We start from the raw sequence: 18197 nt of genomic DNA, 5'->3' as shown, positions 1-18197 counted from the left end.
AAAAAAAATTTCTTTTTTTGTCTCTTGATTTAGGACAAAGAGCCCTGTTGATGAATCGATTAAAATTAGCTTACAGGCCCATTGTCTTTGTGGTGACAGCAAGACGATACATTAGTACTCCTGCTCGTGTCCGATTCGCACCTAGCCCTACTGGCCAACTTCATTTAGGGGGATTAAGAACTGCACTTTACAATTACTTGCTTGCAAAAAAGACAAACGGTCAATTCATCTTGCGCATTGAAGACACCGATCAGGTAAATCGTCAGTAAAATATAAAAAGACTCCCCTGATCTGTAACAATTTATAGTCTAGATACGTGGAAGGAGCAGTCGAAAACTTGATCAGGGCCTTAGACTGGGCTGGCATTCACCACGACGAAGGTACCTGTTCTTTTTTTCTTTACGAGTATTATTTACCGACATTTCCATAGGACCTGACAAGAACGGACCACATGCACCTTATTATCAAGTAAGAGAGCAAGAGAGAGAGAGAGAAAGACTTACTCAATAACAAATAGTCAGAGAGAACTGAATTATATAGAAGATATGCAAAGCAATTGGTTGATACAGATCATGCTTACAGATGCTTTTGTACACCTGAAAGATTGCAAAAGGTACGGGAGGCAAGGCAAAAACAAGGAAACTACATTGCGTATGACAAGCATTGCTCTTATTTAAGTGAGGAAGAGATTCAAACGAACCTTGAAAAGAAGATTCCCTTTACTATTCGATTAAGAGTATGTAAAACTTTACATCCGATCCTTATTATTATCTTAACAGCTTTTATTAGACCCCCTATGAAGGAATGACGGAGCATGAGGATTTAGTGTATGGGAAGATCAGCTTTAGTAATAAAACAATAGACGACACCATCTTGATCAAAAGTGATGGATATCCAACCTACCATCTAGCAAATGTAGTGGACGACCATTTAATGGAAATTACCCATGTGTTGAGAGGAGAGGTACACTTTTTCTATAAAAGAAAATAAGAATATACAATTAATATTATTTACAGGAATGGTTATCTTCTACTCCCAAACATCTGCTATTGTATAAAGCACTTGGATGGAAGCCACCCTTGTTTGCTCACTTACCGCTCTTGCTAAATCCTGATGGCTCCAAGCTTTCGAAGCGATCAGGCGATGTCTATGTTGAACAATACATTTCTAAAGGCTATCTTCCAGAAGCTATCAATAATTTTGTATCATTACTAGGCTGGCATCCTGGACATGATGATACAACAAATGACGCATTGTTTACGATGAAAGAATTGATTGATAGAGTAATACCTTTTTTTTTTGTTATTCTCTTGTCAATAGCTCATTCTTATTTATATATAGTTTGATATCAAGGACATCAATCACTCTGGTGCTATTGTAGATCACCAAAAGTTAGATTGGATCAACAAGCATCACTTACTAAAGAGAGCAGAGACAAAAGAGGGATTAAATAGCCTGGTAGACATGCTAAAACCACTGATTGACAATAGATATTCAAACAGGTTTGTTGCAATACAACAAACATAGTCTCTTAAAAACTAATACAAATATGATTAGTCTAAAGGAGATAAATAAGGAATATAGGCTTGAACCAAACTATCTATCCAAAGTGATTGCTACCATTAAGGATCGTATCCGTAATATTCATGATATCCCAGACCTTTGCAGCTACTATTTTATTGAACCCAATTATGAATCCAAGGATGCAGTGACCCTCAGAAACAAGCTAAAGCAGCCTGCGATAGGTAAAACAGACTATTGTATAACCTTCTTCTAGCTTACCTTTTGTTATAGATCTTGTAGCGACAAAAGAATTTAAAGAGCAACTTGATCTGCTACCATTGTTTGATGCTGAACATATCAAAAAACATGTTTATGAGTCGGCTGATCGAAATAAGTTAAATCCTAACCATGTCATGATGGCATTACGCTACTTCCTTACTGGATCAAGAGTAGGTGCAGGTGTAGCAGAAACAATGGAAGTTTTGGGTAAAGACACTGTAATGCAAAGATTGGGCATCCACAAATAAAATTTAAGTTTCTCATTCAGTCTATTATTATTCACAGTCATTAAAGAGAGAGAGAGAGCAATTAGTTTTTATTGGATGCAATGTATTCTCTAATCCAACTAGAACTAATCTTTAACACCGACATTTCCTTCTCTTCTATCGAATTACTTTCGGATGATATCACATCAATGATACGAAGCTCTAAAGGAGGGTATCCTCTCATATCTCTTTCATTGTTCACTAATTCACCTCCCTTGAGTGTTTCTTTGGAAACGACCAAACCATCAATCGTCGGATCTGTAACTGTAGGACCAAATGGATCGGTAATAGGCACAACTTCATATTGAATACCTCGTTTGACAGAATGTAAGTAATCTTGAACAACCCTCACTCGTTTCATGGTTGGAGCAATCAAATCCTTGTGCTTCTTTTTTTGTAGCATGCAATCATCTACAAGGAGCTATCATTATTGTTGGTCTCTCTTTTACTTTCTCGCTTTTACCTGTCACTCCAACAACCATGCTCTTGTCTGATAGCAGTGCTGTCATTGTCAACAGTATCTTGTGTCCAGCATGAAGATGATCAAACGTGCCTCCAACAGCAACACGTTGGAAGATACGAGGCTCAATAGGCCCCTTTCTCTTGATTTCCATAGAATGAGATGATGGTTGAGATAGATGTAAAATATGCTTATCTAACAACCCAAGTCCTTCTGCTTGTCTTTGCTGATTCCATGCGTCAATTTTAGTACTATCTGTTATATATATATAAAGACATGTTTTTGCCTATTTGTTCCATTATCTTTTTCAAAATTGCCTTACCTTTCTCTGCAACACATACTTTTGTCAAGTTAGGCTCCAGATAGACACTATAACCACAGACGTCCTCAAAGACAATATTGCAGTTGAATAAAGGACTATCAGCCTTATAGGCTACCTTGATTTGAGCAACATAGGCGTGACCCAAAAACGTCTGAATCTTATCCCAAATGGCATCAATACAACCGAGATTGTCCTTGATTTCTTTACTTTTGATGCCAACTACAAGTTGAGCGGCTTTTTCATTAATGGCCAATGCTGTTGCTTGTTGTAACAAATCATAGTTTGGTTGATTTAACTCTTCAAGTTCCAAGGCTAAATAAATGAAGGACATGTGAAATGACGCACTGCAGTAATGAGAAGAAAAAGTGCCCTGCAAGTCTTATTCGGACATTAAACATGAGCGCTTTGATGTACACGAATGTGGGCCAATCTACACAACAGGAAAACAAAAAAAGCGGGGTAAAGTATATTGAAAACTATGTACAGGAACTTTTATTATTATAATATTTATTGAATATACACACATATGCAAAAGTATAACAGCTTAGTTCATGGATTGAACCAAGTTGTTGATGAATTGCTCACGGTTACCAGCATCACCACCTTCAATGAAGTGGTTGAACTTTCTGCGCTTCCACATGTTGTTGGGGTTAGAAAGCTTGAAGGGCCACAAGAAGTTGTTGGCTTCCTTGAAGTGAGGACCAACAGTTGCAATTTCGTGAATGAGATCTTCAACACAGATGATACCGTATTTGCCAAGAGCTTGTTCGATAACAGCATTGTCATGGATGGGGATGCGTTGACCGTTGAGCTTGGCATATCCACGCTTGTAGATCAATTCACGAATGGTCTTCAAGTTGGGAGAACCGTAGGTGACATAAGGTTGAACCAATTGAAGCATCTCGGAGGTAGCCTTGTTCAAACGGACAAAGACACCGTTGTTGATTTGCAAGAGACGCAAGAGTTGGAGAACCTTACGAGGCTTGGGGGCAATATTGTTGATACCACGAATACGGACAACAAAGACCAACTTGTCTTGAGGAGGAACATAGTAGTTACCGTTGGTCTTGGCTTGACGACGGAGAGCAATTTCCTTGCGTTCAGTAGCCTTGTATTCAGCATGGTACTTGGCGGCACGCTTAAAGAGTTCGCGTCTTTTGGTAAGTTTAGCCTATATACAAAGTAAGTAAATCATATATGATTAAAAGATTTGTTTTTCTCATGACATCAGCCCCGAAAGATGGTTAACAGTTAGGCATCACTGAGTGCAATCTAGCCAACGAGTGGGTATAGCCCATATCATCATAAAAGTCATGAGGAAAACATTACCAATGACTCACCTTGCGAAGCTCGGCCTTGGCAGCAGCAGCTTTCTCAGCAGCTTGAGCATCAGACTTTCTCTTCTTCAAGAGAGTTTCGGGAACGAGAACATCCTTAGAGGTGGGAACAGTGCTATTGTAAAAGGTCAACGTCGTGGTTCCCTTGGTACAAAATGTTGTGGTAGCAACACAATTTGGACCAAAGAGTTGATAAAAGCGTTTTATCTGGAAAGTGGTGACAAATATATTTGATAGGAGCATAAGTAAATTACGCAGCCTACATAACCGATGATACATAGTACCAAAGTGGAGTCAACACACATAAGAGTGCCAACAATAGAGGTAAATAGTACGTAATATACATTCAGAAAAGAACATGACTGTTCCCTAAATGTAGTTATACTTTCTGGAATTAAGAGTAAGAAAGGTCTAATAAAAGAACTTCCTATACTCCAACACCCTCACATATGTTCCAAGGGGAGGTTGTCAGATTCCCCTGTCAATGGAAGCCGTGAGGTGATATAGACGAAGAACTCTGTTTTTAGGAGAGAACATCGTTTATGGATAAAGACAGAAACGCGCGCCCTTTGATCTTTTTGAATAGAAATGAATTTGAAAATAACTTACTAGGCCATATTCTTTGTGTGTAAAAAAGTAAAGAAAAGAAAGAAAGAATATCCACATGGGTTGCTGCCCTATAAATTGGTAACAAAAAATTTTTTTCTTAAAAAAAAACAGTCATACACGGGGACTGTATATCAAACAGACACACACCTGAAGAGTCCTTGGCTCATAAAAAGTCCTTTTACGTGTATACCTAATGAGATAAAGACTAAGGATGTGATTATAAGGCTTTCTAGTTACCCTTTATTCTCACTAATACAATGTAATAAAAAACTTTTTGTTATTCCTTTACATCTTTCGAGCAGTACATCTGTGTGTAGTTTGGAGATTGGTTGCAGGGAAGGGTTTAAAGCAGTCTTCTATGCCATAGTGAGAGGAGCCACTATAATCTTAGTCTTTGCTTAGGCAACATAGTCATTGTGGTAGGCATGACCCACAGTTAGATAGTGACACCTTTTTTTTAGACACAAAAGTGCCATCCTGAAAATGCACACTATTGTTGGCATATGCTTATTTTTTGGTGCTGGTCCCATTTATTTTATGAAGAGTCTCATTTTGTAAACTTCGGACTGGTGCGATAAGATCAAAAAAAGAACTGAAATTTTTGTTTTTATCATGTCAAATACACCAACTTATGCTGAGCCCGAAGAGGTTATGGCTCTTGTTCGTGATCCAAACAAGATTGCTGGAAAAGACTATGTTATTATAGATGTCAGAGGAGATGACTACATCGTAAGTCTACATTCTGCATTCTTTTATCCTTTATTTTTTCACTCATCTCTTTGTTTAGGGTGGACACATTCCAGGCTCAGTTAATGTTCCAGCAGGAAGAATATATGATGAAGTCAATCAGCTAATAGAAAAGTATTCACAAATCCCTATCATCTATTTTCACTGTGCTCTTTCTCAAGTGAGAGGTATAAAAAAAAGCCAAGAAAAAGCAAGATGTCTATAAAAATAACTATATATTTATCAATATACAGGCCCAAAGTCAGCACGAATCTATAGTGAAACTTTACAAAACTTGGGAGTCAAGACAGACCAAAAGGTAAAGCATAGATCAAAAATATAAAAGGCGTGATACTTAAAAAGTAAAATAGGTGAAAATATTGAGATATGGATTTGAGGGATGGCATTTAAGATATAAATTAGAAAAAGACCTCATTGAAGATTATGATGCATCTGTGTGGGAATGGGCAACTTAATATTTACATGGACCATCTTTATTTTATATGTGAAAAGGTTCCTTCTTTTTTGATGTTTTCTCTCTTTTACTTTCTAATCAACAAATAAATATTTTCGCCCACTGTCAAATTCTGCAAGTGTCTGTAATCTCCTTCTAAGCACATCAAAAGTCCTCCAAAAGATACATAGACAGCACTAAAAAATAACTATGAATGACGGCATACTTTGGTATGATATATACATCACTTACACTTGTTGACCAGCTGCGCCCTTGTTTGAATCTTCATATCTATAGACCTTACCAAACATCACATACTCATACTCGTCACTCAAATCACGTTCTCCTGGTGCTCGTTCACGCCAGCTTTCTTTCTTTTCGACACCACTTGTGCTTGCTGTAGCTTCGAGGGAAAGAGAAGAGGCCAAGACAAGTGAAAACTTTTCTCCAATCTTTAAAGGATAGATTTCAGCATTAAAGTCTAATGTCAAGTCCATTTCATAGTTTTCAGAACGGGCGACAAGGCGCGAAACTATAACCAGCATTTAATAGAGTTTTCATTTCATTCTTTTTTATTTATTACCTCTATCAAATCGCTTTCCTTGAGGGTCAAGATCTCTAATATCAAAAATATCTTGGAATAATATGCTTTCAGAGGACATGGCTTAACAGAGAAGGGAAGGAGAGAAAAAGTATTTTTTTTGTCTAATAATAATAAATTAACAACAGTCACTGGTGTCTGTACCCAAGAGACACACACAGAGAAGAGAGAGAGGCGGTGATGGCTTAGAGTGCACCCCCTCTTTTTTTTGTGTACAATGCAGATTGATCAAGACAAGGTAAATATGATTATATATACAAAGGCTCTTGTTTTTTCTTATCAATAAAACAAAGGTTAAAAAGGCGTTTAAAGCTTTGTATAAACATGAAAGTGGAAATGAACAAGAAGAAATTGTTTGGTTAATGATTTCAACATTTGAAAATAACAATTCAGTGAAAAGAAATCCTGCAAGAATGTAAGCAAGCGTATATATACTTTATAAACATTTTCTAATTATGACTAGTTTATTAAAACATGGCTGTCATGTACCAGGTGTACGTCGATGTTTATTTGTGAGGGCTTCTCAACAGTCCTATAAAGACATGATTAAAGAAAAGAAGATTAGAGGGATCCATAAAGTGATTGACCTAAAACACTTGAAAAAACAATACCCAACCCTTGAAGCACAACAAAAACTGATGGATGAATTTGACATGTTTTTAGCTGACAATTACACCATTCATAGATTACATAAAGTATTTTGCAAAGAAGTATACAAAAAGAGAAGAGAACCTATGCCGATCAATTTAAAAGCAGAGGATCTACAAAAGGAAGTCTTATTAGCAGTTAAATCGACCTTTATGAACTTTATGACCGGATCATGCTATGCTGTCAGGATAGCAACCACCGGTCAGACTGATACAATTGCCTATGAAAATTTCATGTCTGCTTATAAAAAGATAGCTGTGGCCACTCCAGGAGGTGAAGAAGCGATTAGATCGCTACAGATCAAAACTGCCAATTCAACGAGTTTACCTATTTATGAAGCTTCGTTAGAATAAAAATGGGAACGTTAAATTGCCACTGCAATTAAGAAGTCACAACTCGATCTATTGAAGAATATTAGTAGCATCAATAGTACCTGTGCTATTCTTAGCTTTCCTCTTATCGGTACCAGCATGATCACACAAATAGAAGGTAGTGTGAGCTGACAAAGCTTCAGGAATGAGCTTCCCGATGAACTGGAGATTGCTTGTAACGGGATATTGTCGTTTAAGACCCACTTAGCATGCGAGAACGCGTCCTTTTTGAACCATTCCTCGAACTTATCAGACGTAGCAAATATAACGGTCTGAACACTTTCCTCATAGCCGGGAACAGTAGGGCAAACAAAATTAACAGTAATAGAGATGGAAGTACTTTTAAAGTTGGTAGAAATTTCAGTAGATGATGTATATTTAGTAACTGTGAGCTGTTATGGATAAAGGGTCATAAAATAAAAGACATTATTGTGACTGTTTTTTCCACAGGGCGATGTAACGTTATTCATGAATAAAAAAGCGTCGTACTTTAAATTGTCCTATCTGTCTGTCTATGTGTGTGCACGTCTCCCCTCGCTTTCTTTTTTTTTTTTTTTTTTTCTTTTGTTGAATGTTTTCTAGACGTCTTTATTCTTCTTCAACTCGTTTCCTTAAAGAATTTATGACGACACAAGAAAAGGGTCCAGTTCAACTTTCGATTGAATCAAAAGTAAAAAAAAGCAATAATTTAATTTTGCTTTTTATTAACATGATCTAGATTTCTCAAGCGCTGAATCCTTCAATTCTTGAAATTGTTAATGAATCTCACATGCATGCGCACCATGCTGCCATGAAGGGCGTTACAAGTAAAGAAACACACTTTAGGTAAGCGACTGTTTCAATAACAGAAGGGAGCGTGTTTATTCATTAGCATATAGAGTCACTGTTGTTTCTGATGAGTTTCAAGGAAAAGTAAGTATTGAAAGATATTCGTCAATCATGCATATTCATATACTTTTTTAGTCCCTGATGCAACGCCACCGTGTGATTTATAGTCTCTTGAACGATGAACTTCAAAACAAAGGTTTGCATGCTTTATCTATCAAAGCAAAAACTTCAGCAGAACTTGAAAAGCAATAAAAGTACACTTTATTCACAAATTATTCGCACACTGATAAAAAAAAAAAAAAAGATAATTCAGACAACAAAATGAGACAACAAATAATGATAAAATAGAGCTCATCAGAAGCAAAAGAATGAGATATAAAAGAAATGATTAGTAAATCAGTTATTAATTTGATATTAACTACTTACATTATAAAGAAGAGGGTTTATAAGAGAAAAAAGGAGCAAGCAAGAGACAAGAGAAGAGAACAAGAAAGAGAGCGGATGAGACCAAAGTTTGGTAAGAACCAAACTACCCCCAGCTAGCACCGGTACTGGTTTCGATTTTATGAACTATAGTATTACATATCAGTTTCTTACAAGAGTAAAGAATATAACATACCTTAGGACTAGCTGGGGAATAGCTGGCCTTGCTTTTTGGTCCAAAGAAGAAAAGAAAAGGAAAAGAAGTTAAGATTAGACTATTTAAACAAGGTCTTTAACAACGTTTTCAGTTACGTGTGCTATTTATCAGTGCTGACCACATTTATCTTATATATAACAAAAATATCAAGTTCATTGCCTTTTTAATAATAAAGAAAAGGTTAATAGCCAGCTAAAGTGTAATTGTTATTGATCTTGTAATGTGCGAATAATTTCTGAAAATGGTATATGAAAATCTGATAAAGAACCACTACGTGCGCACCGTAGAAATCTGTGAGAAGTCGCATTAATGTAAAGTCACACTGATAACCTTAAACCCCACACACTTTCTTCTTTTTACGATTATCTAAATGCATAAAAGAGATAGAATGAATCTTTATTTGCTCAAGGACCTTAACCAATCTGTCCAAATGCTAGTAGATATTTTGTTTATGGATTTATTATTATTTCTAGCATGATATCTAATATGACCCTTTTTTCAAAGAAAATGATCAAGTGTGAGTAGAATAAAGATGAGAAAACAGTGTCCTGTTGATATAAAAAATAATGTTTTATTTATTCTTTTTGAAATAAAGCAAACATATTTTCATATGACCACGATAATAGTTGGGCGTGTGAAACAACGCAGCCCAGAAAAAGGGGGGGGTTGTCAATCTAGATCAAATAATAACAACGAATAAGATAAAGAGATATTTAATACAATTGTCAAATCACGCATAAAAGGTTTAGAGTATATATATTTTTCACTTTTGCTTAGCAGCGTATAATTGGGTATACATTCGAATGAGACTTTCATAACCAAGCTTATCATTGCATCTTAAAAGATTAGCTGCATCACAGTTTAAAGGTGAAGATGGCTCTGGGTTAGTAAGCAATAAGGTGATAGCCAAGACAGTCGATCTAAGTGTCCAAGCGGGTGACCAATCCGTTTTTAGAATATCCAAACAAATCTCGCCTGTCTTTATAATGGTGGGGACTTCTTATTATCTGATTTTGGGGTAAAACAAAAGGATATAACCATGAACCTTACCTTGAAGTGGATGTTGGGGTGACAAATGGTAGTCACGAACCTTATGTTGGGAGGGTGAATTGGATAGTTGGAAGGTATCTTTATAGATAATTCGAATTGGCCGCCTATAATATGTATGTCAGCTTTACCTCACGATAAAGCATAAAAAGTCGCACAATTTATATTTTACCTTCATAGGGTGTATCTGGTAGTCCTGCAATAATAGCCTTCCAGTGTAGCAAATCATCATCTGATATAGGAGCTAATTCAATGATCTGAGGATGTGAAGCTGCCTCTTTATCTATTTCTCGAAGCTCTTTCAAGAGTCTTTTAGATACAGCATTCATGTTTAAAGAAAAAGAGGAAAGGAAAAGGGTATTGTGGTAATCTGAATCAGCTTAAATTTATATCGAACTCCGATAGCGGTATTTTTTGTGACGCCGTCAACGTCCGTTGATTGAATAACTATTTCTTTTTGCAAGATGAGTATTGCTGATGCCTTTGAATGTACCATTGTAAGCAATTATTCGCATAATATAAAACTTGTTTATTTTATAACGGCGTGTCTTTTTAGGATTTTGATGGACAGCGTCTGGTAGATAAGTTGATGCACATTTTGTTAATAGTTACTGGTGTAAGCATAATAGCTCTTGTCTTTTTTGTTTTTGTGGTTGACATAATCACATATAGATCATAAGCTTCGTGTCTGGTTATTCTACACAATCACTTCAAGTACTCTTGATTGCATTTGCATCTGGATTAGGTGTCACTGCATTGGTAACTCGTCAAGTTCAACATTTGCATAATACTGATACATTTCTGTTTCTCAAAAGGCGGTTATTCCTCCATGGCCAATCTATAACAAGCATCCTCAACCATTTATCCAAAATGATACCAAAGAATGATGATGACAATAAAAAGAAAGAGAGAGAAAAAGAAAGGGGGAACTATACAAATAGACTGTGAATAGATTATATCAGCATTAGTTTTTACTGCATATATGATTAAGGAGAGAGAGATATAGGGCTTGAGATTTTTAAAGGTTATAGTCAACCTTTTCTCGGTTATCCTTTATTGTTGTATAAATAACAACTAGAAAAAAGGGGGAACGAGGAGGAAGAAAAGGAGGGACAATAAAGGCTCATAAAAAACTTTATTTCTCATATTATTAAACCCTTTCTTCTATTTTCTTTTTTCTCCTTAACAGTTTACACAGACACTCTTCTCTCTCTTTCCCTCCTTTTTTTTAACTGCTGTGTTGCTTTTAAAGTGATCATCCCTATCCAACAGCCCCAGCCTTGCAACATCTTGGCCCCCTTACTCTTTCCTTAAACCTGTATTGTCCAAATTCCTCACACATTAATTTTTTATTATTTCTTTTTCTTTAATGCTTTTATATATTGTTAGCTTCAAGTGGCGACCAGCAAAGGTCATTATTGAAAATGAAAATGTGTTTGTGACGAACCTTTCTTCTATTGTATGTGTCATATAATATCTAAAAGGGTTTATATAACTAAAGTCATAAAGCTACCAGACACACTAGCTGAGGAGCGGATAAGGCAGCTGAAGCAGATAACCAAAGAACGGTGTCCATCACAGTATATTGATTTCTACATATTTCTAATCGCTGTAACCTGTATCATATGCTCAGCCATGTTTACATTCATTGCGCGCTCATTAAACATTTCCATGTGGTTTCCATTGATCCTATTGATTATCCCGACTATCCTAAGCTTTTGGACAAGCAAACGAAGGAAACGGATGTATGGAGAGATAAGAGAAGTAAGTTAGAAACACCTGAATGATAGTCAGATATAAAACTAAAAAAACAAGATCATTTTTATAGTTTGAAAGACAAGTAAAGAAAGCACTAAGTGAATTTACAAAGCATGACTGTAGTTACTTTATCGTCTGGTCTTTTGAAAAAATGCAATTGGATAAAGCACCTTGTAAACACCTACAGCTATGCTTTATGATTCGCGTCATACAGCTTGATCCTGAAATGGGATTGCAGTACAGTAGTAGTAGTAATAGTAATAGTTGTCAGTCAAATGAAGAATTACCCACCTACAATACTGCTATCCTTTATCCTTCATCTACTTTTCAACCACCACCTGATTATGCCGATATTGCCCAATTAGATCCTGCTCACGTTCATTAATAACAACAATAAAATAATATATATCGTTTTCAGAAATTATTCGCACATTACAAGATCAATAACAATTACACTTTAGCTGGCTATTAACCTTTTCTTTATTATTAAAAAGGCAATGAACTTGATATTTTTGTTATATATAAGATAAATGTGGTCAGCACTGATAAATAGCACACGTAACTGAAAACGTTGTTAAAGACCTTGTTTAAATAGTCTAATCTTAACTTCTTTTCCTTTTCTTTTCTTCTTTGGACCAAAAAGCAAGGCCAGCTATTCCCCAGCTAGTCCTAAGGTATGTTATATTCTTTACTCTTGTAAGAAACTGATATGTAATACTATAGTTCATAAAATCGAAACCAGTACCGGTGCTAGCTGGGGGTAGTTTGGTTCTTACCAAACTTTGGTCTCATCCGCTCTCTTTCTTGTTCTCTTCTCTTGTCTCTTGCTTGCTCCTTTTTTCTCTTATAAACCCTCTTCTTTATAATGTAAGTAGTTAATATCAAATTAATAACTGATTTACTAATCATTTCTTTTATATCTCATTCTTTTGCTTCTGATGAGCTCTATTTTATCATTATTTGTTGTCTCATTTTGTTGTCTGAATTATCTTTTTTTTTTTTTTATCAGTGTGCGAATAATTTGTGAATAAAGTGTAATACCCTTATCTAACACATACACAAAGGAATGGGACATTTTTTTCACGACTCTATTCATTCTGCATATACCACTGCCCATGCTACTTTTACTAATCAATGGAATAATGTTGTAATAAGCACTCAAGATCTGATGACAGACAAGTTCACATTAGGATGTATCCTTGCCATCTTGATTGCATCAAGTACTGCCATTTGGCACATTTGGGTTGATCCTGGTCAGAATGAAGAATGATTTGCAAGTACATGGAATAGGAAAGGGAAGGGGGGGATAAATTTCAATAAATAGTTTATTTACACATCTATCTTATTCACAGCCCTCTTCTTTTCTATTTTATTTTCGATTAAATGTATTATAATAACTGTGATGGTCATAGTAGGGTTGATAATTATTGCCATAATATGGTTGCTGATAGTACACTTGCATATACTGTTGTTGAGGATCGGGTGTAGGATAACCATAGACGCCTTGTGGCATACCTGCATTAGGATAGACAGGCATCATCATGCTGTAATCCACAGAGTATGTCTGTGATGGCGGCTGGTAATAATATCCATTCTGTAAAGGTGTAGAAGCTTGTGATGCATAGGGTGGCGGTTGATGATAGTTGTATGTTTGCTGTAACTGCTGCTGATAGTTATTGTAAGCCTTCAATTGTTCATCATTCTTTGGAGAGCTTATGAAGGCTTCTTCTAATTTGGACTCCTTTTGATGCTCTTCCTCATTTGCTGTTAGTGGCTGGATGCTACTAGTGTCTCCATGACGGCTGTTGTTATCATTGGTCATCAGCTTGAGTTGACCTTGTTCAGTCGCATCTATTGTTCTATTATCGGTTTCTATTTTTTGGACCTTTTTATCCCTCCTTTCCTTCTTTATCGGTTTCTTTACGTTTTTGCTTCTTTTGCCCTTTTCATCTTGACTTAGCTTGGATGTTTCTCCCTTTTCATCTTCATTCACAGGCTGCTTTTGTTTTCTTTTCGGTTTGGGTCTTAGCTCGGCTTGATTTGCTAAATCTTCATTCACCTTTTCTTCGCCCGGCTTTGTCTCAGTCTGCTTTCGCTCTTTTGGCTTTCTTTTAGTGCTTGGTCGTTGACTGCCTTGGGCATCTAAACCTGCTGTCACATCTTGTTTCTCCTCTAGCTTGCTATCCTTTTTAATCTTCTTCTTTGTAACAAATTTGGGTTCCTTTTCTTCACTTTTTTCATCATTATTTTTTTTATCACCATCATGTTTTTCCTCAGGCTGCTTATCATCCTTCTTCTTTTCTTTATCTCCTTCTATTTCGACATCCTTTTTATCAGCCTTCTGCTTTCTTGGTTTTTTCTTTCTTTCTTGCTTCTCTGCTGGCTTTTGAGCATCAGCTTGACTGTCATCCTTTTGTTGCTCCACATCCTCTGAAGGCTCTTTTGTCGACTCTGTTGTTTCTTGTGAGGGCTTTTTTCGTGATGATATCTTCTTCTTGTTGATCAGCTTTTCCTTTTGATGCTCCTCGTCTTTCTTGCTTGATTGCTCAGCAGACTTTACGCCTTCATCAGGTTTTATCTGCTCTGCAGATTTTGTCTGCTCAATAGGCTTTATTTGTCCAGTTACCTTTTGCTTCTTTTTAGACTTTGCCTTGCCACTCTTTTCTTGTTTGTCACTCTGCTTTTCTTCTTCTTCGGCACCTTCTTCTTGTTTTTCATCCCCTTTCTTAATTTCAGCATTCTTTTCTGGCTTGTCATTCTGTTTTTGATCAACTAGGCTCTCTTCAGCGTGTTTAGATCTCCTTTTGCTACTACTTTTTACTGTTTTTTCTTTATTTTCCTGTCTTTTCTTTGTCTCTTTTCGTCCTGTCTTTTCTTTATCCTCAACTATCCTTTCGTTGGATGACTCTGGCTCCTTCTTGCCTCTTTTGGGCTGTTTTTCTCTCTTTTCTCTCTTTTCTCTCTTTTCTTTCTTTTCCCTCTTTTCAGTTGAATCGATGTCAGTTTGCTGTTCTTCTTTGACCTTCTTATTACTTCTTTCAGTCTTTGACTATAAGTTGTGTGTGAGCAATGACTAGATACACATGCGTTTTATCTACCTTCACTTTGAATGGTACAAACATGGGTGGACCATCCTCTTCATGTTTCTCCTGTGATCGTCTTCCACGATGACTCTTTTTTTTTATCATTAATATAAGGATCTATTTACCATTTTTCACACAAACCTTTCCAGCTCTCCATGCTTGCACAAGCTCAGTAACGTGTCCTCCTAGATTCTCTAGCATGCCTGGTCCAAGCAAGAGTATATTGTCTTGTATAGGAATAGGCTTCGTCACTAAAAGTTTTGTACCAGGAGGCGTTTGAGGTCTATACAATCAATATATAAGCTTTCTTTTCTTTTTTATAAAGCATGTGTTTTTACTTTAAGCATTCCACTCGTCCGTTCATTTCTACTGCTTTCAATTTTCGCCTTGTTCCATCAGTCAATATGACCTGCAGTAATCTAGGTTTGTCACTTTGATTGACAGAAGGTGTTGCGATATTACGAACTTCTATTACTTGAAGAACAACCGGGCTAGGAATTTCTTTTAATTTTTCGTTTGTTTTGTTGAAGCCCTGAACGGTTAAAGAGCAAAGGTCGATCTATTTTTTGATGAATATATTTGTGTAATGTCCATTATTTGAATTCACTTACATCCTTGGCATAATTAATATAGTCCTCTATCGTCTTTAGCCCTTCATTTTCAGCAGAGATCAGCTCGATTCCTTCTTCGGACAAGTACCATCCTCTACTTTCAAATTCTTCGATAGACGGACGTCCTATCATTATTATTTATTTCTAGAATAAAAAGGAAAAAAGAAAAAAAAGCGGAAAGTAAAAACAAGATGGGGTTTTATTTATGCAAGACGTTTAGGCAAACCCTCGGCGTTCAAGAGTGAATCAGCTTCAGACAGCACACGAGGTCCATCGTGCACCTTAGTATGAAGTAAACGACTGACACTGCCCGCAGGTTGAACAGGGATGACCTTTTCGTTAAAGTTGGTGTGTGTCTTGGGGATAAAGTCTTGGCCGAGCTTGGTTCCTTGAGCGACGTTATAAGGATCAGCGAAGAACTCGGAGAGTTCCTTGTTGCTAGGGAAATAGTGACCGATCAGTTGAATGATTTCGGGCATATGTTCCTTGGAAGCGTAAATGACCGCATTTGGCCCGGCATCATAAGTATAAGCGGCCTTTAGTTTACCATCAGGGGAGGAGGCGTTGTATTCATGAATAAGCTGAATGATAGCACGAGAAGTGTCGTTCATATAAAAGATGGGTGGATAGGTATCGAGACAAACAGCATGGAATTGATTAGAATCTCTCATGGTCAATTCGGCAAATGTTTGAAAGTCTCTTTCCAAGATGGCCTTCTTCATAGCTTCCATACGAGCAGGAACAATCTGGTTGATACGCTCGTTCATCAAGGTGCTCGTCTTGATGGTACTCTGCATACCGGCAGTAGAAGAAGTACCCTTCTTTGCGTCAGAAACAACGCAGATCAGGGCTTCTAACTCGGGCCAATGAGATTCAGGTGCAACTTGGACAGCCACCGAATCTGATCCATCCTCCTTTTGACCCATTTCCCAAGCAACAAATCCTCCAAACAGAGAACGACAAGCGGATCCAGAGCCCTGACGAGCAATACGAGATACTTCAGAGGTTGAAATGGTCAATTCAAAGAGTTGAGCCAAGGTAAAGACAAGAGCAGCTAAACCAGAGGCAGAGGAAGCAAGACCAGCTGCAGTTGGGAAGTTGTTTTCGGAGCATACATGCAAGTGATAGGTTGAAAGAGGCTCAATTGGTTTTCCTTCAGACGCAGCCTTGTCTTCCATGGCCTTACGAATAGCACGAGTTTCACGGAAGCAATTGTGCATGCGCTTGTTTTTAGTAATGTCTTCTTCCTTGCCATTTAACCAGAGACGATCTTGAGTGTATTCCTTGGCAGCAGAAATAGTTGTCTTGCTGTGAAGAATATCTTGAGAGAGCGTAACAGATAAGGAGCTGTTGGTAGGCAAGATGAGCTCAGTGTCTCTTTTACCCCAGTATTTGATAACCTAATTAGAACAGATCAGGTTCATAAAAGAAGGATGTATATTTAGTGGAATCTTACAGCAATATTCACAGGGGCCGTGCAAGTAACCGTCTTCATGATGAGGAGAGATGTAAGATGAAGATGAAAGAAAGGGGAGTTTTTGTTCCTGTCTCTCCTCGCGCGTCAATTTACTGCTTTTTTTTTTGTACACCTTCTTTGGATTTAAAGACCCGATAAATAAAAGACAATTGTGTATCTTTTACCCACCAAAGTAGAATATGCAGGAGAAAAACAAGGAGAAATAGAAAAAAGAGGAGCGTTAAAGAGAAAGAAGAGAAAGAGAGGGGGGAGCCAATACATGTCCCTTCCTCCACACCCCCTGCTGTCAGATGTTGTGTAATGAAAAGGATTTATTGATTCAATACACGCTTCACCAGAGTCTCAATTCCTTTATTATTCTTGATGGCATCTTCTATACTCTTGAGAGCATATTTAGCGAGCATATCTACTTCCACATTCACTCTGTCCCCAATCTTCTTCAAGGGCATGATAACATGAGTTTGGGTATGAGCAATCATCATGATTGAAAAGGTGCGTTGATCATCATCAACATCGCACACAGTAAGAGAAGTCCCATCCAAGCAAATAAATCCCTTGGGAATGATATATCTCATCTTATCCTTGTCTTCTTCCTTCATTTGGAAAGTGAACCAGATAGAGTTTCCTTCAGGGCGAATAGAAACAATTTCAACAGTAGTATCAACATGCCCCTGAACCATGTGTCCACCAAATCGTTTGTTAGAGTCCATTGCTCTTTCCAAATTTACCTTGCTTCCCACACTGAGGTCGCCTACGATAGATGTCAATATCAATAGAAAAAGAAACATTGTGTTTTTATATTACCCAGGTTTGTGCATCGTAATGTCTCTGGAGCAACGCCTACTTTGAACGAGCCCTTGTCGAATTCTGTCACTGTCAAACAAGTCCCTGTTGTATAATAATGGTCAGACGTCATTCTCTCTCTCTCTGTCCTTTTACCGTTAATGGCAATACTGTCACCAAGGTGGCAATCAGTTAAAATCTCGGCAGCGTTTGAAATGGTGAGAGTCCAACCGTTTCCTCCAGATTCAGAAGTATCAAGCTCCTGGATAGAAGAAACGAGACCCATATGTTCAACAAGACCAGTAAACATGATTGTATATTATCTTTCAAAAAAGAAAAAGAAAAAGAAAGCAGCAACATTTAAGCAGGTAAATCAACTACGTGACTGCTGATT

The 18197-nt window shown here is 37.1% G+C and overlaps 13 protein-coding genes across 13 annotated transcripts; 6 read left to right on the top strand and 7 right to left on the bottom strand.

The window, feature by feature from the left end:
* Positions 1–50: 50 nt before the first annotated feature.
* RHIMIDRAFT_206840 (glutamate--tRNA ligase) lies at positions 51–2030 on the top strand (the record flags this gene model as incomplete). Its single annotated transcript, XM_023606940.1, has 9 exons — positions 51–254; positions 308–380; positions 431–468; positions 518–736; positions 790–963; positions 1017–1283; positions 1342–1502; positions 1558–1745; positions 1795–2030. The coding sequence occupies 9 exons, from the start codon at positions 51–53 to the stop codon at positions 2028–2030; spliced, it is 1560 nt and encodes a 519-aa protein (XP_023462929.1).
* A 61-nt stretch (positions 2031–2091) lies between these two features.
* Positions 2092–2662, bottom strand: RHIMIDRAFT_206989 (Nucleotidylyl transferase; the record flags this gene model as incomplete). The annotated part of the gene is made up of 2 exons (XM_023606948.1): positions 2092–2459; positions 2512–2662. 2 exons carry the CDS (start codon positions 2660–2662, stop codon positions 2092–2094), a joined length of 519 nt encoding a protein of 172 aa, XP_023462928.1.
* A 712-nt stretch (positions 2663–3374) lies between these two features.
* On the bottom strand, positions 3375–4827 carry RHIMIDRAFT_263323 (60S ribosomal protein L7; the record flags this gene model as incomplete). Its single annotated transcript, XM_023611658.1, has 3 exons — positions 4777–4827; positions 4171–4282; positions 3375–4001 (listed from the first exon to the last, which is right to left on the bottom strand). The coding sequence occupies exons 1-3, from the start codon at positions 4782–4784 to the stop codon at positions 3375–3377; spliced, it is 747 nt and encodes a 248-aa protein (XP_023462927.1). The 5' UTR covers positions 4785–4827.
* A 561-nt stretch (positions 4828–5388) lies between these two features.
* On the top strand, positions 5389–5978 carry RHIMIDRAFT_206814 (Rhodanese-like protein; the record flags this gene model as incomplete). The annotated part of the gene is made up of 4 exons (XM_023606937.1): positions 5389–5505; positions 5564–5690; positions 5757–5821; positions 5874–5978. The coding sequence occupies 4 exons, from the start codon at positions 5389–5391 to the stop codon at positions 5976–5978; spliced, it is 414 nt and encodes a 137-aa protein (XP_023462926.1).
* Positions 5979–6044: 66 nt separating this feature from the next.
* RHIMIDRAFT_206973 (RNA polymerase) lies at positions 6045–6618 on the bottom strand (the record flags this gene model as incomplete). The annotated part of the gene is made up of 3 exons (XM_023606947.1): positions 6045–6153; positions 6209–6488; positions 6540–6618. The coding sequence occupies 3 exons, from the start codon at positions 6616–6618 to the stop codon at positions 6045–6047; spliced, it is 468 nt and encodes a 155-aa protein (XP_023462925.1).
* A 62-nt stretch (positions 6619–6680) lies between these two features.
* Positions 6681–7597, top strand: RHIMIDRAFT_49439 (ribosomal protein L1). Its single transcript, XM_023615318.1, has 3 exons — positions 6681–6795; positions 6851–6972; positions 7021–7597. The coding sequence occupies exons 1-3, from the start codon at positions 6775–6777 to the stop codon at positions 7556–7558; spliced, it is 681 nt and encodes a 226-aa protein (XP_023462924.1). The 5' UTR covers positions 6681–6774; the 3' UTR covers positions 7559–7597.
* A 545-nt stretch (positions 7598–8142) lies between these two features.
* RHIMIDRAFT_218722 (bola-like protein) lies at positions 8143–8682 on the top strand. The gene is made up of 4 exons (XM_023607357.1): positions 8143–8246; positions 8295–8401; positions 8455–8488; positions 8540–8682. Exons 1-4 carry the CDS (start codon positions 8148–8150, stop codon positions 8654–8656), a joined length of 357 nt encoding a protein of 118 aa, XP_023462923.1. The 5' UTR covers positions 8143–8147; the 3' UTR covers positions 8657–8682.
* A 1125-nt stretch (positions 8683–9807) lies between these two features.
* On the bottom strand, positions 9808–10420 carry RHIMIDRAFT_246186 (ubiquitin-conjugating enzyme; the record flags this gene model as incomplete). Its single annotated transcript, XM_023610281.1, has 3 exons — positions 9808–10023; positions 10095–10198; positions 10264–10420. The coding sequence occupies 3 exons, from the start codon at positions 10418–10420 to the stop codon at positions 9808–9810; spliced, it is 477 nt and encodes a 158-aa protein (XP_023462922.1).
* Positions 10421–10555: 135 nt separating this feature from the next.
* Positions 10556–10978, top strand: RHIMIDRAFT_240720 (microsomal signal peptidase 12 kDa subunit; the record flags this gene model as incomplete). The annotated part of the gene is made up of 4 exons (XM_023609441.1): positions 10556–10588; positions 10648–10707; positions 10764–10850; positions 10907–10978. The coding sequence occupies 4 exons, from the start codon at positions 10556–10558 to the stop codon at positions 10976–10978; spliced, it is 252 nt and encodes an 83-aa protein (XP_023462921.1).
* Positions 10979–11726: 748 nt separating this feature from the next.
* Positions 11727–12234, top strand: RHIMIDRAFT_246185 (uncharacterized protein; the record flags this gene model as incomplete). The annotated part of the gene is made up of 2 exons (XM_023610280.1): positions 11727–11855; positions 11920–12234. The coding sequence occupies 2 exons, from the start codon at positions 11727–11729 to the stop codon at positions 12232–12234; spliced, it is 444 nt and encodes a 147-aa protein (XP_023462920.1).
* A 984-nt stretch (positions 12235–13218) lies between these two features.
* RHIMIDRAFT_240718 (uncharacterized protein) lies at positions 13219–15675 on the bottom strand (the record flags this gene model as incomplete). The annotated part of the gene is made up of 5 exons (XM_023609440.1): positions 13219–14898; positions 14948–15022; positions 15074–15215; positions 15271–15491; positions 15544–15675. The coding sequence occupies 5 exons, from the start codon at positions 15673–15675 to the stop codon at positions 13219–13221; spliced, it is 2250 nt and encodes a 749-aa protein (XP_023462919.1).
* A 71-nt stretch (positions 15676–15746) lies between these two features.
* RHIMIDRAFT_206826 (putative diphosphomevalonate decarboxylase) lies at positions 15747–17038 on the bottom strand (the record flags this gene model as incomplete). The annotated part of the gene is made up of 2 exons (XM_023606938.1): positions 15747–16943; positions 17000–17038. 2 exons carry the CDS (start codon positions 17036–17038, stop codon positions 15747–15749), a joined length of 1236 nt encoding a protein of 411 aa, XP_023462918.1.
* A 293-nt stretch (positions 17039–17331) lies between these two features.
* Positions 17332–18113, bottom strand: RHIMIDRAFT_246183 (Lumazine-binding protein; the record flags this gene model as incomplete). Its single annotated transcript, XM_023610279.1, has 3 exons — positions 17332–17771; positions 17825–17908; positions 17960–18113. The coding sequence occupies 3 exons, from the start codon at positions 18111–18113 to the stop codon at positions 17332–17334; spliced, it is 678 nt and encodes a 225-aa protein (XP_023462917.1).
* Between the last annotated feature and the right edge of the window lie 84 nt (positions 18114–18197).

Source organism: Rhizopus microsporus, assembly GCF_002708625.1.
Source record: "Rhizopus microsporus ATCC 52813 unplaced genomic scaffold scaffold_18, whole genome shotgun sequence".
NCBI lineage: Eukaryota > Fungi > Mucoromycota > Mucoromycetes > Mucorales > Rhizopodaceae > Rhizopus > Rhizopus microsporus.
The sequence above is the reverse complement of the archived record's forward strand: the minus strand, read 5'-3'. Positions and strand labels throughout refer to the sequence as shown.

Bases quoted from the DNA above. Each gene is read 5' to 3' on its own strand.
- RHIMIDRAFT_49439 (XM_023615318.1), top strand. From the start codon at position 6,775: ATGCAGATTGATCAAGACAAG. The intron at 6,796-6,850 runs GTAAATATGATT...AATAAAACAAAG, and splicing joins TGCAGATTGATCAAGACAAG to GTTAAAAAGGCGTTTAAAGC. The intron at 6,973-7,020 runs GTAAGCAAGCGT...AATTATGACTAG, and splicing joins AAAAGAAATCCTGCAAGAAT to TTTATTAAAACATGGCTGTC.
- RHIMIDRAFT_218722 (XM_023607357.1), top strand. From the start codon at position 8,148: ATGTTTTCTAGACGTCTTTATTCTTCTTCAACTCGTTTCCTTAAAGAA. The intron at 8,402-8,454 runs GTAAGCGACTGT...ATTAGCATATAG, and splicing joins AGTAAAGAAACACACTTTAG to AGTCACTGTTGTTTCTGATG. The intron at 8,489-8,539 runs GTAAGTATTGAA...ATACTTTTTTAG, and splicing joins CTGATGAGTTTCAAGGAAAA to TCCCTGATGCAACGCCACCG.